This window comes from Ranitomeya imitator, chromosome 2, assembly GCF_032444005.1.
Source record: "Ranitomeya imitator isolate aRanImi1 chromosome 2, aRanImi1.pri, whole genome shotgun sequence".
In the NCBI taxonomy this organism is placed as follows: domain Eukaryota; kingdom Metazoa; phylum Chordata; class Amphibia; order Anura; family Dendrobatidae; genus Ranitomeya; species Ranitomeya imitator.
This window is the reverse complement of record NC_091283.1, coordinates 406,875,359-406,898,005: the sequence shown is the minus strand read 5'-3', so window position 1 is coordinate 406,898,005 and position 22,647 is coordinate 406,875,359. Positions and strand designations below refer to the sequence as shown.

General features: G+C 41.8%; 1 protein-coding gene across 2 annotated transcripts in view; it reads right to left on the bottom strand.

The window, feature by feature from the left end:
• Positions 1-22,647, bottom strand: part of MAP2K6 (mitogen-activated protein kinase kinase 6) — a 113,783-nt gene that overhangs the window by 24,846 nt on the left and 66,290 nt on the right. For both annotated transcript variants that reach the window (XM_069750703.1, XM_069750702.1), the window contains 3 exons: positions 20,401-20,517; positions 17,754-17,805; positions 570-697 (listed from right to left, as the gene is read on the bottom strand). In XM_069750703.1, the coding sequence (XP_069606804.1) occupies positions 570-697; positions 17,754-17,805; positions 20,401-20,517 (297 nt within the window). The remainder of the gene's footprint in view (positions 1-569; positions 698-17,753; positions 17,806-20,400; positions 20,518-22,647) is intronic.

Below are 22,647 nucleotides of genomic sequence, written 5' to 3'. Positions count from 1 at the left end.
ACCGCTCCATGCAAGCGGCAGGTTCCGGTGGCAAGGATAGTATGCGACAAGGACCTGCCATGACGTCACGGTCATGTGACCGCAACCTCATCACAGGTCCTGCGCGCCTGTGCGAGAAGGACCTGCCATGACGTCATGGTCATGTGACCGCGACGTCATCACGGGTCCTGCGCTACAAACCCTGGGACCACAACACAGGTGACATGACTACAAGGGCTCCCTCCGAAAGGCAGTATATGTTTATTTTTTAACCTGTGACATACACGGCTGGGCAATATACTACGTAGCTGGGCAATATACTACGTGACTGGGCAACACACTACGTGGGCCGTGCAATATACTACGTGGACATGCATATTCTAGAATACCCGGTGTGTCGAGCCACCATCTAGTATGTAGGTATGTATGCATGCATGTATGTATTTATATACATACATACACATCATGAAAGGCTTAGCACCAAGTTTAGCAGTTGTCCGCTACTCTATGTATAGGGGTAACGTCTACAATTGGTACAGACACTTCACATAGATAAAGACCCTTATTTAGCCTGTGAGAGCAGCACTTACAGCCATGTACGGTTTACAGCCGGCGTCCAATGTTTTGGCTACGGAGTCCACCAAGTGCCCACTGATTCCAAAATCGCACATCTTCACCTGCCCCTGCTTGTTGATGAGAACATTGGAGGGTTTCACATCTGCAATTGAAAATATACGGTAGATTGTTAAGGCTGCTGTACATGACCGACCACACGATAACCCTTCCTGCCTTGCGCCGGCCTCCATGACAACCCTTCCTGCCTTGCGCCGGCCGGCCTCCATGACAACCCTTCCTGCCTTGCGCCGGCCGGCCTCTGTGCCTTCTGACAACTTTTCCTGGCTGATCTGTCTTCTGACATCCACAAGAAAACATATACTAGCTGAGCTCCTCCCTTTTCCAGGCTTGTACAAATAATCATATGTGGTTAATCTGTATATTCAGAGCAGTGAATTATTTATGGAGACAGGTTCCCTTTAATTTTGTACTACAATACAATAATAAAATGGTGACAGAGATGGCAGTATGCACACGTGATGACTCTGGCGCCATTTTATTGAAGTATAGTAATAAAAGTTCAACATAGCAGTGCGTACGAGCCGGACATAGAGATAATGGTGATGGGAGGCACGTGTGCACTGCTTTGTTGACAATGTAGTACACTTCAAGAAATTGGCGCTGGAGACAGCACTTTGACACTATATATGCAAAGTTGCAGAAATGTACCAATAAAAATGCTCACCACCCGAGCTAGAGAACCAACCACAACTATAACCATGACAGCCAAGAAAGTGTACCCACACAGAAGAATTCTTATAAATAAGCCTTTATTTATGGTGACAATTGGCACAATAGAATAAAAATAAATAATAGTACGCGAATATTACAGAACAATAAAAGAGTATATTAAAATCAAATAGGATATAAATAGGTGACCTCTGGAAAAATTATTAATGGATATATATATCACATGTGGTAACAGCCAAAAAATATAGAAAATTGCACAATAGCGGGACCTGGAGACCCCTGGAATAAGGTATATTGTGGAGTTACATTGCCTCTTGTGCCAATTGTCACCATAAATAAAGGCTTATTTATAAGAATTCTTCTGTGTGGGTACACTTTCTTGGCTGTCCTGGTTATAGTTGTGGTTGGTTCTCTAACTCTAGTGTTTAGTCACCATTTTCTGCACAATGCACCAGTAGTGCTCTATTAATATTTATTTGCACATATATCTATATATTTTATTGGTTATTTTTGGTGCATTGTGTCTGTATAAATATCACCACCCGAGCGTAGAATGGGCTCAGATATATAAAATATATATGTGTAAATTAAAAATAAAAACCCTTCCCTCTCACCCCCCAATGTAGGTGGTCTTTGTTGTCCTTTCTCATTCTCAGGTACTCTACCAGAGACATGGGAGTTTGAGGGTTCTGAGCAGGATCTTAGTTGTTCCCAGCATTGCACTTTTCTGGACAGAGCTCAGATGTTGCTTCTGGAATCTGTTGGAGCCATTTTCCCAACTTAGGGGTCACTGCTCCAAGTGCTCCTATCACCACTGGAATCACTGTTGCCTTCACCTTCCACATCTTCTCCAGTTCTCCTTTGAGGCCCTGGTATTTCTCCAGCTTCTCATATTCCTTCTTTCTGATGTTGCTGTCACTTGGCACTGCCACATCGATTATCATTGCTGTCTTCTGATCCTTGTCTATTATCACAATGTCTGGTTGGTTAGCCAACACCTGCTTATCCGTTTGGATTTTGAAGTCCCACAGGATTTTGTCCCTTTCATTCTCCACCACGTTTTCTGTGGTCTACCACGTGGACTTAGCCCATATGCTGTGGAGATGTTCCTGTGTACAATTCCCGCTACTTGGTTGTGGCGTTCAGTATATGCTGCTCCTGCTTGCATTTTGCATCCTGCCACTAAGTGTTGGACGGTTTCTGAGGTTTCTTTGCATAGTCTGCACCTTGGGTCTTGTCTTGTGTGGTAGATTCCTGCTTCTATGGATCTGGTACTTAGTGCTTGCTCTTGTGCCACTATGATTAGGGCATCTGTGCTGTGTCAGAGTCCTGCTTTCTCCAGCCACTGGTAGGATTTCGCCATGTCAGCCACCTCCATTATCTGTCGATGGTACATCACATGCAGCGTTTGTGTGCAGCGTATCATCTGCATGCGCAAACGCATGAAAAAACGCATGTTTACAAAATGTTTTATATCCGCATCATCTTATGCATGACGCCAATAATGCGCATGCGTTTGCGTTGTTTATGCTAAAGGTGGAAGTGGTGAAATCATTTCCTGGACATGCGCAGTCTTAAGTATGCATGCGTATCGGACGCATGCGTACGCATGTACTGGCGTACCAATGCGTTCCCATAGACAGTAATGTATTGTTTTGACGCACTCATGCGCATGATTGCGCAATATTTTACGTCTCGAAAAATGCAACATGTTGCATTCGCCGGACACCGCGAAACGACGCATGCGTACTCATCCGCATGCAAACGCATTGCCTGCATAAGAGTGTCCCTGGTGCCGTTCATTGCTTTTTGTGGTTTCTATAAACGCATATCCCTGTGTACACCATGTTAAAGATATATACGCATGACGTATGCGGATCGATGCAGATAATATGCTGCGCACAGATACGCTAATGTGAAACCAGCCTTAGGCTTTCTCTCAGCGTCTCATCTTTTGGTGCCATTTTTCTGCTGTATTCCTGGATGCTCCTAGTTTCATCCGTGATGGTGGCTTGGATGCTTATCAAGCCTCGCCCACCCTTTCTGTTGGTAAACAATCTTTGGGTGTTAAGGTACCATCACATTTAGCGACGCTGCAGCGATATAGACGAGCCAATCGCTGCAGCGTCGCTGTTTAGGTCGCTAGGAGACGTCAAACACGACAACAGATGAGCGATGCAGGAGCGATCCAGTGACGTACTTATCGTTCTCGCTGGTTGTTCGCTCCATGGAAAACCATTGCAGGCATCGTTGCTTTTGCTGTCAAACATGAAGAATCACACTGACCTGACGATCAAATAAAGTTCCGGACTTCTAGCTCCGACCAGCGATGTCACAGCAGGATCCTGATCGCTGCTGCGTGTCAAACACAGCGAGATCGCTATCCAGGACGCTGCAACGTCACGGATCGCTGTCGTTCTCGTTGGTAAGTTGCTTATTGTGACGGTACCTTTAGACTTAGGGTGGAGACCTCCATGCATTGTGAGGAGCTTTCGTGTCTTCACATCTGAAGCTTCCATCTCTTCTTTTGGCCAGCACACTATGCCAGCATAGTACCTGATAACTGGCAGGGCACTTGTGTTGATGGAGTAGATTTTATTCTTCCCATTTAGCTGGCTCTTCAGGACCTGTTTTACTCTTTGATGGTATTCGGATATTGCTGCTTTCCTTGCCTCCTCATCATAGTTACCTTAACCCCGTGGGATGCCGAGGTAGCATCCCATCAGTCTTGACTATCTTGCCTCTCTTTATTACCAACCGGCCGCACTTCTCCAGTCCGAAGGATATCTCGATGTCTTCACTGTAGATCCTTGTCAGGTGGATCAGTGAATTGATGTCTTGTTTGTTTTTCGCATACAGCTTGAGGTCATCCATAATAACACAAAACTGCATGAAATTTACATGCCAGTGCAAAGTGACTGAAAAAAAAGAATAAAATAGTTGGACAATAAAAAAGTTCTTTATTGAATAACAATGATAAAACTTACAACAAAGATTAGAATTTAAAAAGACAGGGAATGAAAGAAACCTCCAAAGGAATTTCAGGAACAGGGACACGGCAGACCACCATATAATATATGAACCTATAAAGCAGCGCGTGGCTATGGAGCTATGACAAATGTCAAAGATGAAAAGATTTTAAAACACCACCTGCTAAAAACCAAATTGTGTCACCATAGCCTGCTAGTAGCAATTTGGATTTCTGAACCAGCACAAAAATATGTGATTTAGTAACACCCAGTAGAGGGGAATCCAAAAGGTACAAATGGTCAAATTAAATCAATTGCGGCCAGATACAATTCAGTTAGGGCAAATGGGCACAAAAATAAAGAGAAAAACTTGTTAAGTTTTACCTGGAACCAATGTGTTGGTAAAGTGGTGCGGTGTTGGGCCGAGAAAAGGGGGTACTGCGTGCCGCTTCCTACGCCCGACGAGCGCCGCAGTAACACCCTGGCAACACCGCGTACACATCAGGTCCTTCTTATTTCATCAGTCAGCACCTGCTGCAAAGCAAACACGCGGTATCTATAAAATCCCCTTCCACCTTAGTACCGTTATCGCCCCATTAAGAAGAAGCATCAGCGACAACGGCGCTCGTCGGGCGTAGGAAGCGGCACGCAGTACCCACTTTTCTCTGCACCACACCGCAGCACTTTACGAACACATTGGTTCCAGGTAAAACAAATATTTTTTGCCGGTTTTTCTCTTTATTGCCTTAACTGAATTGTATCTGGCAGCAATTGATTTAATTTGACCATTTGTACCTTTTGGATTCCCCTCTACTGGGTGTTACTAAATCACATATTTTTGTGCTGGTTCAGAAATCCAATTTGCTACTAGCAAGCTATGGTGACTCAATTTAGTTCTTAGAGGGTGGTGTTTTAAAATCTTTTCATCTAGATGGTGGTCTGCCATGCCCCTGTTCCGGAAATTCCTTTGGAGGTTTCTTTCATCCCCTGTCTTTTTAAATTCTAATCTCTATGTTGTAAGTTTTATCATTGTTATTCAATAAAGAACTTTTTTTTATTTTCCTACTATTATATTCTTTTTTTCCAGTCACTTTACACTGGCATGTAAATTCCATGCAGTTTTGTGTTATTATGTATATTAAAGTGCAGGCCAAAATTTAAATAGGATCATGGGATTAATATTGATGTCATCCTTGTAGGTGGTTGATGGGGCTTTCACTCTAACTTTTATCCATAGCCAGAGAACACTGGTGTTGTGCCTTTTTTCCTTCTCCCATAGGTTCCTCCAGTATTGTTCATTCTCTGCTATTGGTGGAGTTGCTGCCTTTGTGTTGTTACTCTGTAGTTGGGAGTACACCTTGGATGGTTCTTTGGAGAACATAGCATTTATCGTCTTGGCCTCAGCTTCTCTAGTGTATCTCACTAGTCTTGCAGCAAGTGCTGTGAGCCTCTGTTTAGCAGTCTCTAAGACTTCAGTTGGGGTAAGCCCTTTCTACTTGTCCAGTTTGGTCTTATTCTTGATCTTTACACCCTTCTGTATTTCTACTAGTTGGCCGACTTCCCTTCCCTACCTTGATCTTTGTCTCCAGTCTTCTTGTCCAAGAGGGGCACGTACTTCTGCTGTTCTTGCTGGTTGTATAGCCAAGCATTTCCATGATTGCTGAGGCAGTAGCATAGATCAGTTTATTAGTTTGAGTTACGGTGGTGGTAGGTATTGATGCAAGTGCTCTATTGGCATCTTCTAGCATACTGTCTGGTGGTGTTTCTTTGCTGAGCCATAGCACTTGGTCTCTGATATTTAGTCTTGTGAAGACTTACAGAAAACGTTTGAGTTCTGTCATTGCCAACAAAGGATATATAACAAAATAATGAGATTAACTTTTGTTAATGACCAAATATTTATTTTCCACCATAATTAGCAAAATAAATCTTGCAAAATCAGACAAGGTGATTTTCTGGATTTGCTTTCTCATTTTGACTCTCATAGATGTGGTCTACCTATGATGTCAATTACAGGCCTCTTACTACAGCGTAATACGGAGGAGTGTTAAGCGAGAAAAAAAAAATCGTATAGCTCTTGGACCAATGTTAATCTATGGGGCAGCTCCCATCATCCGTTTTTTTTCTCGTCCGTATTACACTTGCGAGTGAAATCGCAGCATGCTGCGATTGTCTGCGTATATCAGCTGAGAAAAGACAATGCAAGTCTATGGGGGCGAGAGGGAAAAATAAATAAATAAATCGCACAGCACACAGACCATCAGTATGACTTGCGAGAAATTCTCAGGCATTGGGCAGGTGGCAGGAAAGGCGAAGCCATTATTTGCTAATTTTGCAAGGGTGTGAGAAAATCTCACCCATACAGATGACATACGGATGACACACGGATACTTTGAGAAAAAAACGCATCCTGGCGTTGCACACGGATGACATACGGATCACCATACGGAGAACATTTGTGCGATTCTCAGCAGACAAAATCGGACAGATTTTTTATACATTGTGTGTGACCCCGGAGAGAGAGAGAGAGGGAGAGAGAGCGAGAGGGAGAGAGAGCGAGAGCGAGAGGGAGAGAGATTTAGAGATAGAGACAGATAGAGAGAATGAAAGAAAAAAAGAAAAAGAAAGAAAGCAAGCAAGAAAAAAAGACGACCCCTTGGCGATCCCTGTCTGGTTCTGGGGGCAGCTGACGGCAGCATTTTATATCAGCTAAACTGCCACCCCCGGACTTGGTGTCGCAGTTCTCTGTGTCATGTTGAGTGTCGGAACAGAGAAGGTTCAGCTTGACGGCTCCCAGTGATCAATTATACTTCCGTCTTTCAAATGAGAGTACGTCTGAAGCGCTGACCGCCGGGTGAGGTTTTTACTATTCATGCAGCATCAAAATTGATGCCTATGCAGCATCAATAGTAAAAAGAGGTCATGTTAAAAATAATAAAAAAACAAAAACCTGCTATTCTCACATTCCTTAGTCCGCCAAGGAGCGCGGCTGCCGCCATCTTCCGTTCCCAGTGATGCATCGCGAAATTACCCAGAAGACTTAGCGGTCTCGTGAGACCACTAAGTCGTTTGGGTAATTTCGCAATGCATCCTGGGAACAGAAGATGGCGGCAGCCGCGCGCATCGATCCCGGCGGGTGAGTATATAACTCTATATCTATCTATCTCTCTCTATCTATATCTATATCTATATCTATATCTATATATATATATAATGTATTTAGTCAGTCAGCAATAGTGCAAGTTCCACCACTTAAAGATGCGAGGTGTCTGTAATTTACATCATAGGTAGACCTCAACTATGGGAGACAAACTGAGAAAAAAAAAATCCAGAAAATCATTGTCTGTTTTTTTTAATCATTTTTTTTTTTGCATATTATGGTGGAAAATAAGTATTTGGTCAGAAACAAACAATCAAGATTTCTGGCTCTCACAGACCTGTAACTTCTTCTTTAAGAGTCTCCTCTTTCCTCCACTCATTACCTGTAGTAATGGCACCTGTTTAAACTTGTTATCAGTATAAAAAGACACCTGTGCACACCCTCAAACAGTCTGACTCCAAACTCCACTATGGTGAAGACCAAAGAGCTGTCAAAGGACACCAGAAACAAAATTGTAGCCCTGCACCAGGCTGGGAAGACTGAATCTGCAATAGCCAACCAGCTTGGAGTGAAGAAATCAACAGTGGGAGCAATAATTAGAAAATGGAAGACATACAAGACCACTGATAATCTCCCTCGATCTGGGGCTCCATGCAAAATCCCACCCCGTGGGGTCAGAATGATCACAAGAACGGTGAGCAAAAATCCCAGAACCACGCGGAGGGGGCCTAGTGAATGAACGGCAGAGAGCTGGGACCAATGTAGCAAGGCCTACCATAAGTAACACACTACGCCACCATGGACTCAGATCCTGCAGTGCCAGACGTGTCCCACTGCTTAAGCCAGTACATGTCCGGGCCCATCTGAAGTTTGCTAGAGAGCATTTGGATGATCCAGAGGAGTTTTGGGAGAATGTCCTATGGTCTGATGAAACCAAACTGGAACTGTTTGGTAGAAACACAACTTGTCGTGTTTGGAGGAAAAAGAATACTGAGTTGCATCCATCAAACACCATACCTACTGTAAAGCATGGTGGTGGAATCATGCTTTGGGGTTGTTTCTCTGCAAAGGGGCCAGGACGACTGATCCGGGTACATGAAAGACTTACAGAAAACGTTTGACCTCTGTCATTGCCAACAAAGGATATATTACAAAGTATTGAGAAATTTTGTTTCTGACCAAATACTTATTTTCCACCATAATATGCAAATAAAATGTTAAAAAAAAAAACAGACAATGTGATTTTCTGGATTTTTTTTTCTCAGTTTGTCTCCCATAGTTGAGGTCTACCTATGATGTAAATTACAGACGCCTCTCATCTTTTTAAGTGGTGGAACTTGCACTATTGCTGACTGACTAAATACTTTTTTGCCCCAATGTATGTTTGCATATATATATATATATATATATATATATATATATATATATATATATATATATATATATATATATATATATATATATATACACACACACACACGAAAGTATTCAGACCTCTTTAAATTTTTCACTCATTGCAGCCATTTGGTAAATTTAAAAACGTTCTTTTTTTTCTCATTAACCCCTTCATGACCCGAATTTTAGCGTTTTTTGCTCCCCTCCTTCCCAGAGCCATAACCTTTTTATTTTTCCGTCAATATGGCCATGTGAGGGCTTACTTTTTTGCAGGACGAGTTGTACTTTTGAACGACACCATTGGTTTTACCCTGTCTTGTACTATAAAATGGGAAACAAAATCTAATTGTGGTGAAATTGCAAAAAAGTGCAATCCCACACTAGTTTGATGTTTGGCTTTTTTTGCTGGGTTCATTAAATGATAAAACTGACCTGCCATTATGAGTTCATAGACACCAAAGATGTCTAGGTTCACTTTTATCTAAGTGGTGAAAAAAATGCCAAAGTTTGCTTTAACCCTTTTACCCCCAAGGGTGGTTTGCACGTTAATGACCGGGCCAATTTTTACAATTCTGACCACTGTCCTTTTATGAGGTTATAACTCTGGAACGCTTCAACGGATCCCAGTGATTCTGACACTGTTTTCTCGTGACATATTATACTTCATGATAGTGGTAAAATTTCTTTGATATTACCTGCGTTTATTTGTGAAAAAAACAGAAATTTGGCGAAAATTTCGCAATTTTCCAACTTTGAATTTTTATGCAATTAATATGTCACACAAAATACTTAATAAGTAACATTTTCCACATGTCTACTTTACATCAGCAGAATTTTGGAACCAAAATTTTTTTTTTGTTAGGGAGTTATAAGGGTTAAAAGTTGACCAGCAATTTCTCATTTTTACAACACCTTTTTTTTTTTTTTAGGGACCACATCTCATTTGAAGTCACTTTGAAGGGTCTATATGATAGAAAATAACCAAGTGTGACACCACTCTAAAAACTGCACCCCTCAAGGTGCTCAAAACCATATTCAAGAAGTTTATTAACCCTTCTGGTGCTTCACAGGAATATTTGGAATGTTTAAACAAAAATGAACATTTAACTTTTTTCACAAAAAATTTACTTCAGCTCCAATTTGTTTTATTTTACCAAGGGTAACAGGGGAAATTGGACCCCAAAAGTTGTTGTACAATTTGTCCTGAGTACGCCGATACCCCATATGTGGGGGTAAACCACTGTTTGGGCGCATGGGAGAGCTCGGAAGGGAAGGAGCGCCGTTTGACTTTTCAATGCAAAATTGATAGGAATTGAGATGGGACGCCATGTTGCGTTTGGAGAGCCACTGATGTGCCTAAACATTGAAACCCCCCACATGTGACACCATTTTGGAAAGTAGACCCTCTAAGGAACTTATCTAGATGTGTGGTGAGCGCTTTGACCCACCAAGGGCTTCACAGAAGTTTATAATGCAGAGCCGTAAAAATTAAACAAAAAATTTTTCCCACAAAAATTATTTTTTAGCCCCCAGTTTTGTCTTTTCCCGAGGGTAAAAGGAGAAATTGGACCCCAAAATTTGTCCTGAGTGCGCTGATACCCCATATGTGGGGGGGGGGGAACCACTGTTTGGGCGCATGGGAGGGTTTGGAAGGGAAGGAGCGCCATTTGGAATGCAGACTTAAGGTACCGTCACATTTAGCGACGCTGCAGCGATCTAGACAACGATGCCGATCGCTGCAGCGTCGCTGTTTGGTCGCTGGAGAGCTGTCACACAGACAGCTCTCCAACGACCAACGATCCCGAAGTCCCCAGGTAACCAGGGTAAACATCGGGTTACTAAGCGCAGGGCCGCGCTTAGTAACCCGATGTTTACCCTGGTTACCATTGTAAAAGTAAAAAAAAAAAAAAAAACACTACATACTTACATTCCTGTTGTGTCCCGCAGCGTCAGCTTCCCTGCACTGTGTAAGCGCGCTGGCCGGAAAGCAGAGCGGTGACGTCACCGCTGTGCTCTGCTTTATGGCCGGCCGGCGCTGACACTGGGGGACGCAGGGAAGCTGACGCTGAGGAACGTGACAGGAATGTAAGTATGTAGTGGTTTTTTTTTTACTTTTACAATGGTAACCAGGGTAAACATCGGGTTACTAAGCGCGGCCCTGCGCTTAGTAACCCGATGTTTACCCTGGTTACCAGTGAAGACATCGCTGAATCGGCGTCACACACGCCGATTCAGCGACGTCAGCGGGTGATCCAGCGACGAAATAAAGTCCTGGAATTTCCCCAGCGACCAACGATCTCCCAGCAGGGGCCTGATTGTTGGTTGCTGTCACGCATAACGATTTTGTTAACGATATCGTTATGTGTGACGGTACCTTTAGATGGAATGGTCTGCAGGTGTCACATTGCGTTTGCAGAGCCCCTGATGTGCCTAAACAGTGGAAACCCCCCAATTATAACTGAAACCCTAATCCAAACAGACCCCTAACCCTAATGGTAACCCTAACCACACCTCTAACCCTGACACACCCCTAACCCTAATCCCAACCGTAAATGTAATCTAAACCCTAACCGTAACTTTAGCCCCAACCCTAACTGTAGCCTTAACCCTAGCCCCAACCCTAGCCCTAGCCCTAACCCTAACCCTAGCGGGAAAAAGGAAAAATTAAAAAAATGTATTTATTTCCAAAGGGGGTGATGAAGGGGGGTTTAATTTACCTTTATAGCGGGTTTTTTAGCGGATTTTTATGATTGGCAGCCGTCACACACTGAAAGACGCTTTTTATTGCAAAAAATATTTTTTGCGTTACCACATTTTGAGAGCTATAATTTTTCCATATTTTGGTCCACAGAGTCATGTGAGGTCTTGTTTTTTGCGGGACGAGTTGACGTTTTTATTGGTAACATTTTCGGGCACGTGACATTTTTTTGATCGCTTTTTATTCCGATTTTTGTGAGGCAGAATGACCAAAAACAGCTATTCATGAATTTCTTTTGGGGGAGGCGTTTATACCGTTCCGCGTTTGGAAAAATTGATGAAGCAGTTTTATTCTTCGGGTCAGTACGATTACAGCGATACCTCATTTATATCTTTTTTTATGTTTTGGCGCTTTTATATGATAAAAACTATTTTATAGAAAAAATTATTTTTGCATCGCTTTATTCTGAGGACTATAAAATTTTAATTTTTTTGCTGATGATGCTGTATGGCGGCTCGTTTTTTGCGGGACAAGATGACGTTTTCAGCTGTACCATTGTTATTTATATCTGTCTTTTTGATCGCGTGTTATTCCACTTTTTGTTCGGTGGTATGATAAAGCGTTGTTTTTTGCCTCTTTTTTACGGTATTTACTTAAGGGTTAACTAGTGGGACAGTTTTGTAGGTTGGGTCGTTATGGACGCGGCGATACTAAATGTGTACTTTTATTGTTGTTTTTTTTATTTAGATAAAGAAATGTATTTATGGGAATAATATTTTTTTATTATTATTATTTAGGAATTTTTTTTATTTATTTTTTATTTTTTACACATTTGGAAAAAAATTTTTTTAACTTTTTTACTTTGTCCCAGGGGGGGACATCACAGATCGTTGATCTGACAGTTTGCACAGCACTCTGTCAGATCACCAATCTGTCTCAGAGCACTGCAGCCTTACCAAGCGCCTGCTCTGAGCAGGCTCTGTGAAGCCACCTCCCTCCCTGCAGGACCCGGATGCCGCTGCCATATTGGATCCGGGCCTGCTGCAGGGAGGGAGGTAAGGAAACCCTCGCAGCAACGCGATCACATCACGTTGCTGCGGGGGTCTCAGGGAAGCCTGCAGGGAGCCCCTCCCTGCGCGATGCTTCCCTGCACCGCCAGCACACCGCGATCATGTTTGATCGCGGTGTGTCGGGGGTTAATGTGCCGGGGGCGGTCCGTGACCACTCCTGGCACATAGTGCCGGTTGTCAGCTGCGATAGGCCGAGCGTGGCCGATCGCGTATGACGTACTATCCCGTCGGTGGTCATACGTGCCCACCCCACCTCGACGGGATAGTACGTCATATGGCAGAAAGGGGTTAAAAAAAAAAAGGCACAATTTTCCAATACCTGTAGCCTTTACATTTTCATGATTTGGGGTTGTGTGAGGGCTCGTTTTTTTTTCGTGCTGAGCTGACATTTTTAATTATTCTATTTTGGCGCAGATAAGATCTTTTGATCGCTTTAATGCAATGTCGCGGCAACCAAAAATAACGTAATTCTGGTATTTTGAATTTTTTTTTTATTGCTACGCCAATTAGCGATCAGGTTAATCCTTTATGTTTATTGATAGATTAGGTGATCATTAACGCGTCGATACAAAATATGTGTAGGCTTGATTTTTTTTTTGTTTTATTTTGAATGGAGCGAAAGGGGGGTGATTTGAACTTTATTTTTTCATATTTTTAAAAACAATTTAATTTTTTTACTATTGCCATGCTTCAATAGCCTCCATGGGAGGCTAGAAGCTGGCACAACTTGATTGCCTCTGCTACATATAGAGGCAATGCTCAGATACCCTCTATGTAGAAGAATTACAGCATTGCTTTGAGTGCCGACCACAGGGTGGTGTTCGTACTAATCTGGCATCAACATCCATAGAGGTGTCAAGGAGACCTCTGGTTGTCATGCTGACGACCAATGTCACCGCTGCGCGCATTTCCAGACGGATGCCCTTGTTAAATGCCGCTGTTAAAGAGTTTGTCTGCGGCATTTATCTAGTTAATTGGCGCGGGCTGATCGAGATTCCACCCGTGCCTGTAGCGGGCACATGTCACCTTCTCAAAACAGTTGACATGTCCAGGCTTTGATGCAGGCTCACCGCCGGAGCCCACATTAAAGCGGGGGTTCTGCCCTCGGACGTACTATTCCGTCCGAGTGCAGAAAGGGGTTAATGTACACTCTATACCCCATCTTGACTGCAAAAATTTCTACATTTGTTTTTTTTTCTAATTTATTAAAAAAGAAAAACTGAAATTTCACATGGTCATAAGTATTCAGACCCTTTGCTCAGACACTCATATTTAACTCACATGCTGTCCATTTCCTTGTGATTGAGATGGTTTTACTCCTTCACTGGAGTCAGCTATGTTTAATTAAACTGATAGGACTTGATTTGGAAAGGCACACACCTGTCTATATAAGACCTCACAGCTCACAGTGCATGTCAGACCAAATGAGAATCATGAGGTCAAAGGAACTGGCCAAAGAGCTCAGAGACAGAACTGAGGCAAGGCGCAGATTAGGCCAAGGTTACAACAGAATTTCTGCAGTACTCAAGGTTCACAAGAGCACAGTGGCCTCCATAATCCTGAAATGGAAGAAGTTTGGGACCACCAGAAGTCTTCCTAGACCTGGCCGTCCAGCCAAACTGAGCAATTGTGGGAGAAGAGCCTTGGAGAGTGAGGTAAAGAAGAACCGCGAGATCACTGTGGCTGAGCTCCAGAGATGCAGTAGGGAGAAAATTCCACAAAGTCAACTATCACTGCAGCCCTCCACCAGTCAGGCCTTTATGGTAGAGTGGCCCGACGGGAGACTCTTCAGTGCAAGACATATTAAAGCCCGCATAGAGTTTGCTAAAAAACATATGAAGGACTCCCAGACTATGAGAAATAAGATTCTCTGGTCTGAGGAGACAAAGATAGACGTTTTTGGTGATAATTCTAAGCGGTATGTGTGGGGAAAACCAGGCACTGCTCATCACCTGCCCAATACATTCCCAAAAGTGAAACATGGTGGTGGCACATCATGCTATGGGGGTGTTTTTCAGTTGCAGGGACAGGACGACTGGTTGCCATTGAAAGAAACCTGAAAGTACAGAGATATCAAGGATGAAAACCTCTTCCAGAGTGCTCTGGACCTCAGACTTGGCACAAGGTTCACCTTCCAACAAGACAATTGCACTAAGTATACAGCTAAAATAACAAAGAAGTGGCTTCAGAACAACTCTGTGACCATTCTTGACTGGCCCAGCCAGAGCCCTGACCTAAACCCAATTGAGCATGTCTGGAGAGACCCAAAAACGGCTGTCCACCAACGTTCACCATCCAACCTGACGGAACTGGAGAGTATCTGCAAGGACGAATGGCAGAGGATCCCAAAATCCAGGTGTGAAAAACTTCTACTCAAAACTGAGCAAAGGGTCTGAATACTTATGACCATGTGATATTTCAGTTTTTCTTTTTTAATAAATTTGCAAATATTTCTACATTTGTTTCCCTTCAGTCAAGATGGGGTAGAGAGTGTATATATCGGGACCAATTTCAGAAGCTTTTTTAGTGTCTGAATGACCCAAATAGCTATTTCACAACCTCATGCACAGAACTTTTCAGGGTGGTGAAAGATACAAAACATATTAAGCCTTCACGGAAAAGAAGGAAAGTCAGCACTCAACCAGTCTGCAGGTAAACCAGTCCATTTTTATTTTCTTAATATTCTGGACAATATCATTAAGTGGGTGAGATCTGATATTCCTTCTTCTCCTTGAAAGATCTACATACACACGCATACACATATGTATATATTTATATCACACACGAGTTAAAGGATGTAGGTGTGTATGTATTTATGTATGTGCATACGGTACAGACCAAAAGTTTGGACACACCTTATTTAAAGATTTTTCGGTATTTTATTGACTATGAAAATTGTAAATTCACACTGAAGGCATCAAAACTATGAATTAACACATGTGGAATTATATACTTAAAAAAGTGTGAAAACTGAAATTATGTCTTATATTCTAGCTTCTTCAAAGTAGCCACCTTTTGCTTTGAGGACTGCTTTGCACACTCTTGGCATTCTCTTGATGAGCTTCAAGAGGTAGTCACCGAAAATGGTCTTCCAACAATCTTGAAGGAGTTCCCAGAGATGCTTAGCACTTGTTGGCCCTTTTGCCTTCACTCTGCGGTCCAGCTCACCCCAAACCATCTCCAGTGGATTCAGGTATGGTGACTGTGGAGGTCAGGTCATCTGGCGTAGCACCCCATCACTCTCCTTCTTGGTCAAATAGCCCTTACACAGCCTGGTGGTGTGTTTGGGGTCATCGTCCTGTTGAAAAATAAATGATGGTCCAACTAAACGCAAACCAGATGGAATAGCATGCTGCTGCAAGATGCTGTGGTAGCCATGCTGGTTCAGTATGCCTTCAATTTTGAATAAATCCCCAACAGTGTCACCAGCAAAGCACCCCCACACCATCACACCTCCTCATACATGCCTGGTTCCCACTGTGAAGCATGGAGGGTCCATCCGTTCACCTTTTCTGCATCGCACAAAGACTCGGTGGTTGGAACCAAAGATCTCAAATTTGGACTCATCAGACCAAAGCACAGATTTACACTGGTCTAATGTCCATTCCTTGTATTCTTTAGCCCAAACAAGTCTCTTCTGCTTTCTTGCCCGTCCTTAGCAGTGGTTTCCTAGCAGCTATTTTACCATGAAGGCCTGCTGCACAAAGTCTCCTCTTAACAGTTGTTGTAGAGATGTGTCTGCTGCTAGAACTCTGTGTGGCATTGACTTGGTCTCTAATTTGAGCTTCTGTTAAGCAGGGGTGACTCTTGGTCTTCCTTTCCTGGGGCGGTCCTCATGTGAGCCAGTTTCTTTGTAGCGCTTGATCGTTTTTGCAACTGCACTTGGGGACACTTTCAAAGTTTTCCCAATTTTTCAGACTGACTAACCTTAATTTCTTAAAGTAATGATGGCCACTCGTTTTTCTTAACTTAGAATTTGTATTATGGCAAGAAAAAAAAGCAGCTAACAGTCTATTCAGTAGGACTATCAGCTGTGTATCCACCAGACTTCTGCTCAACACAACTGATGGTCCCAACCCCATTTATAAGGCAAGAAATCCCACTTATTAAACCTGACAGGCACACCTGTGAAGTGAAAACCATTTCCGGTGACTACCTCTTGAAGCTCATCAAGAGAATGTCAAGAGTGTGCAAAGCAGTCATCAAAGCAAAAGGTGGCTACTTTGAAGAAGCTAGAATATAAGGCATATTTTCAGTTGTTTCACACTTTTTTGTTAAAGGGACACTGTCACCTGAATTTGGAGGGAACAATCTTCAGCCATGGAGGCGGGGTTTTTGATTCACCCTTTGCTTACCCGCTGGCTGCATGCTGGCTGCAATATTGGATTGAAGTTCATTCTCTGTCCTCCATAGTACACGCCTGCGCAAGGTAAGATTGCCTTGTGCAGGCGTGTACTACGGAGGACAGAGAATGAACTTCAATCCAATATTGCAGCCAGCATGCAGCCAGCGGGTAAGGAAAGGGTGAATCAAAAACCCCAAAACCCCGCCTCCATGGCTGAAGATTGTTCCCTCCAAATTCAGGTGACAGTGTCCCTTTAAGTACTTATAATTCCACATGTGTTAATTCATAGTTTTGATGCCTTCAGTGTGAATGTACAATTTTCATAGTCATGAAAATACAGAAAAATCTTTAAGTGAGGTGTGTCCAAACTTTTGGCCTGTACTGTATGTGTGTGTATATATATATATATATATATATATATATATATATATATATATATATATATATATATATATATATATATATATATATATATATATATATATTTTTTTTTTTTTTTTTTTTTTTTTTTTTAGACATGCGGATTTATGCAGATTTTACCACTTTGAGGTAAAGTCAACAAAATCTGCAGAAAACTTGTCTGTGGGCAGCTGTGGAGACTGCTCCTCCACCACCTGTTTGAGTTGCTGCCTATTCCAGGCTCGTACAAATCATCATGCCAAGCTCTACCTACCTAAAATGGCAGCAAATATCTGTGAGAACTTACGTGGTTCTATACAAAGGCTTTATAAGAAGGTGGAAGGAGGCCAGCGCTCAGTCAGGAAGTGTTGTCATGAGAACATCTACCAAAAAAATCCTTTTTAACATTCTTAGGATCTGGATCTATTAGAAAGTTGCAGAATGGCAAAAAAAAAAAAAAAATCAGCAAAATGATGCTAGAAGGGCGACTTACCTCTATGGATCACAGAGAGTTTACTATGTAGATGCTCTAACGCTCGAACAATCTGTAGGGAGAAAAAAAAAGGGATGAAAGATTAATAAGAGCAAGTCCGGTTACACTAATGAAGACCAACATTGGCACCGAGGAGGCCATCATATGAAAGCGACATGCGCCATAGTTCCCTTCCCATCAATCAGAAGCACCAATATGGCAGATGCCAGCACTGGAGCTATGAGGCTTCACTGGAGTACCAAGATGGCAGTGACAGGGAAGGGAGTGTTCAGGAGGAGGGCCCTGGATGCTGGGACAAGCCATCACCTCCTCCAACTCCCTCTGCTAACGAGTTGCCACATCATCCAAAGCCCTGTCCTACTGTTTAGTGGCCCCTTCCACCATCGCTGCCATCTTGGTACTCCTGAATCAGAGACCGCTCCACAAACGGGAGATGCCAGCTGTATTATACAGCTGACACATGCCTTTACCAGCAGCTGTCGGCGAGCCCACCCATCACTGCCATTCACAGTTATACATTTATTTTTTTCACCTCCCTTTTCCCAGTTAACAATAAAGAGGAAAAAATGTAAATGTAAATTAAAAATACACAATCTTTGGTATCAAAGTGTTCAGAAAAGTCAGATTTGTGAAAATATAAGATTAATTACCCCAATCTGCATAATAAAAAATGTATATATTGAAATGCTTAAATTGCGGGTTTTTGGTCGCCACAGTGAAATGCGATAAGGAGAGATGAAAGCATGGTACATACCCCAAGATAGTTATACATGGTATATACCCCAAAATAGTTATACATGGTATATACCCCAAAATAGTAATACATGGTACATACCCCAAAATAGGAATACACGGTACATACCCCAAAATAGGAATACACGGTACATACCCCAAAATAGTAATACACGGTACATACCCCAAAATAGTAATACACGGTATATACCCCAAAATAGGAATACACGGTATATACCCCAAAATAGTTATACATGGTATATACCCCAAAATAGCGATACATGGTATATACCCCAAAATAGTGATACATGGTATATACCCCAAAATAGTGATACACGGTATATACCCCAAAATAGTTATACATGGTATAGACCCCAAAATAGTTATACATGGTATATACCCCAAAATCGTTATAAAAACATCAGTTACCATGCCAAAAATTAGCCCTCGAACAGCTTTTTAAGCCAAAAGTAATAAAAAATAATATTTAACAAGTAACGGCATTGAAAAACGGGAACAGTCTAATTTATAATTTAAAAATAAAAAAATTAAAAAAATAAAAACACACAAACTTTGGATATCTTTTTCACCGCTTACATAAATAAAAAAAAACCTGCAAGCTAAATATATATACACATATAGGGTCCTCCCTCCTTATGTACTCGTGTGCCTTGTTATCTGCTCATGTTTAATGTATTTGTCTATATTTGCCCCGTATTCACATGTAAAGCGCCATGGAATAAATGGCGCTATAAAAATGTATAATAATAATAATAATATAGAGCGTCCTCTTCTCTGAGATGGCTGGAGATGCAGCATTCTACAGCCAGCCAATCACAGCGCTTGTTTATGAATATATGCAAATTACCTCATGGGAAAAATAACCGACTTCTCAACGAATTTCTCCTAAATATTCAGCAGGGGCGGTCATTTTCTCAGCAGGGGCGGGTCAATTTGTTAGCGGGGTGGGTCAATTTGTCAGCAGGTCACTTTTGAATTTTTTTTTTTTAGTCTCCATAAGGTAAGCGTCTGCGCCATGACTGGCATATAAATAGAGTGGAGGTATGCATATATAACTGTGTGCGGTGGAACCAGGGATCATGGAGTGTCATGGCATCTATGTTAGGTGGAGATGGAGGTGTCATGTCATATATGAAGCTACACGATGTTAGGTGGACGTGCTGAGATCGAGGTAGTGTCATATATGGGCTGCGTGATGTTAGGTGGACGTGCTGAGATCATGGTAGTGTCATATACGGGCTACGTGATGTTAGGTGGACGTGCTGAGATCGAGGTAGTGTCATATATGGGCTGCGTGATGTTAGGTGGACGTGCTGAGATCATGGTAGTGTCATATACGGGCTACGTGATGTTAGGTGGACGTGCTGAGATCGAGGTAGTGTCATATACGGGCTACGTGATGTTAGGTGGACGTGCTGAGATCATGGTAGTGTCATATACGGGCTACGTGATGTTAGGTGGACGTGCTGAGATCATGGTAGTTAAATGAAGTGGTCTCCCCCACGGCACACACCTTTTCCTACAGGTTTGGAGCTTAGTGTCGGGTGCGGCGCTGGGGTTGTGGGTTCAACTTCTCCCCTTTTTATCTGTTTCAGGTGTGATTAGTTTGAAGAAATATTTAAAAAAAACATGCAAAAAAATTCCTTTTGACAGCTTAAAAAATAAAATAGAAAATAAAGAGAATTGTTATCACTGTAAAACGTGCACATACTAAAGTGGCTTAACTGTAAGTGTAGGAGGATCCCTAGAGATCAGTGAATGGGCGAATGGAAAGAAGCGCTGTGTGCGAGAGACTGAGGATCGGTGGCAGCTTAACTCCAGCCTGACCTTCTTGTCATTGCCCACGGAGCTACAGGAACAGACTAGGTCCTTTCTAATGGATTTGGCCACTTACGGAAACTGCTATTTTGCCCAGGATATCCTCCGGGATGGTCATGCCTTTGTCTATCACGTTCTTGTAGAATTTGTCCAGTGACTTGTCCATCAGTTCCATGCAGATCCAAACATCTCCCTACAAACACAGAAGGAATATCTAACATTTCTCACAGGTATATGACGCATGTCCAGAATTCGGGGTCTCATCACACTGGGTGAGGCGGCAACCGAATACACATGTAGATAGGTGACCATGAACCACAGGCCGCTCCCTAGATCAACTCTTTGTGCGGCTAAACAGCCCATCTAACACCTCATTTTCCCAGTGCCCAAGATAGTGACTGTCAGCTAATGAGCTAATGTAGACCAGGAGAAAGTCAGGAGGTATGGCATGGAAAGAGTTTCCGAAACAAAGAGTTAGAAATGTTTCCAAAGTGACGAATCATGTGAAGAGGAAACATTGACTAGTGAGCAGCAACTTATATAATTGTACACTCAGGTTTATTCACTCTATGCCGCCAGATCATTATTTCTGCTATACTCTTGCACATAGGGAGTTCTAATAGAATGCCATCTCCTACTTAGGATATAACAACTATAATAATGCCATCCTATGCACCAGAACATTATTGTACATATGGGGGTAGTATTATAGTAGTTATATTCTTGTACATAGGGGCAGTATTATAGTAGTTATATTCTTGTACATAGGGGCAGTATTATAGTAGTTATATTCTTGTATATAGGGGTAGTATTATAGTAGTTATATTCTTGTACATAGGGGTAGTATTATAGTAGTTATATTCTTGTACATAGGGGCAGTATTATAGTAGTTATATTCTTGTACATAGGGGCAGTATTATAGTAGTTATATTCTTGTACATAGGGGGCAGTATTATAGTAGTTATATTCTTGTACATAGGGGCAGTATTATAGTAGTTATATTCTTGTACATAGGGGGCAGTATTATAGTAGTTATATTCTTGTATATAGGGGTAGTATTATAGTAGTTATATTCTTGTACATAGGGGTAGTATTATAGTAGTTATATTCTTGTACATAGGGGCAGTATTATAGTAGTTATATTCTTGTACATAGGGGGCAGTATTATAGTAGTTATATTCTTGTACATAGGGAGCAGTATTATAGTAGTTATTCTAGTACACAAGGGGCAGTGTTATAGTAGTTATATTCTTGTACATAGGGAGCAGTATTATAGTAGTTATATTCTTGTACATAGGAGCAGTATTATAGTAGTTATATTCTTGTGCATAGGGGCAATATTATAGTAGTTATATTCTTGTACATAGGGATAGTATTATAGTAGTTATATTCTTGTACATAGGAGCAGTATTATAGCAGCTATATTCTTGTACATAGGAGCAGTATTATAGCAGTTATATTCTTGTATATAGGAACAGTATAATAGTAGATATATTATTGTACATAGGAGCAGTATTATAGGTATATTCTTTTACATGGGGCAGAATGATAATAGTTGCATTCTTGTACATAGCGGGCAGTATTATAGAAGTTATATTCTTGTACATAGGAGCAGTATTATAGTAGCTATATTATTGTACATAGGGGCAGTATTATAGTAGCTATATTCTTGTACATAGGAGCAGTATTAGAATAGGTATATTCTTTTACATAGGGGCAGAATGATAACAGTTGCATTCTTGTACATAGCGGGCAGTATTATAGTAGTTATATTCTTGAACATAGCAGGTATTATAGTAGTTCTACCCTTGTATATAGGAGCTTTATGGAGATTCATTCATGTATCTCACACAGACAAGCTGAGCTGAAGCAGATGAGATTTTTAGATTCTTAAAGAGGACCTTCCAAATATTTTATGTTTGTTGAACAGGTCACACAATGCAATAGTTTCTGCAAATCAGAATAAAATATTTGTTTTTGTTTTTTCGCCTCTCCATTGCAAAGATATTAGCAATGAAAATATTTGCATCCTTCTCAGTTAACTTTCATTAAAGTGAATCTGTCAGCATGTTTTTTTGCCATGCAATATGAGAACTGCATGATGTAGGGGCAGAGACCCTGATTCCAGTAATTTATCACTTACTGAACTTCTGGGTCAGATTTTGATAAAAACCCCGTTTTCACGATTGTAGATGTAGCAGCGCTATGAATGCTGAGCTGTATATAATCCCCCCTCGACTCAACCACACACCACTGATTGGAAGCTTCCTGGGTACACTGTGCATTGTCAGAAAGCTGGCAATCAGAAGTGGGGCTCAGCGCT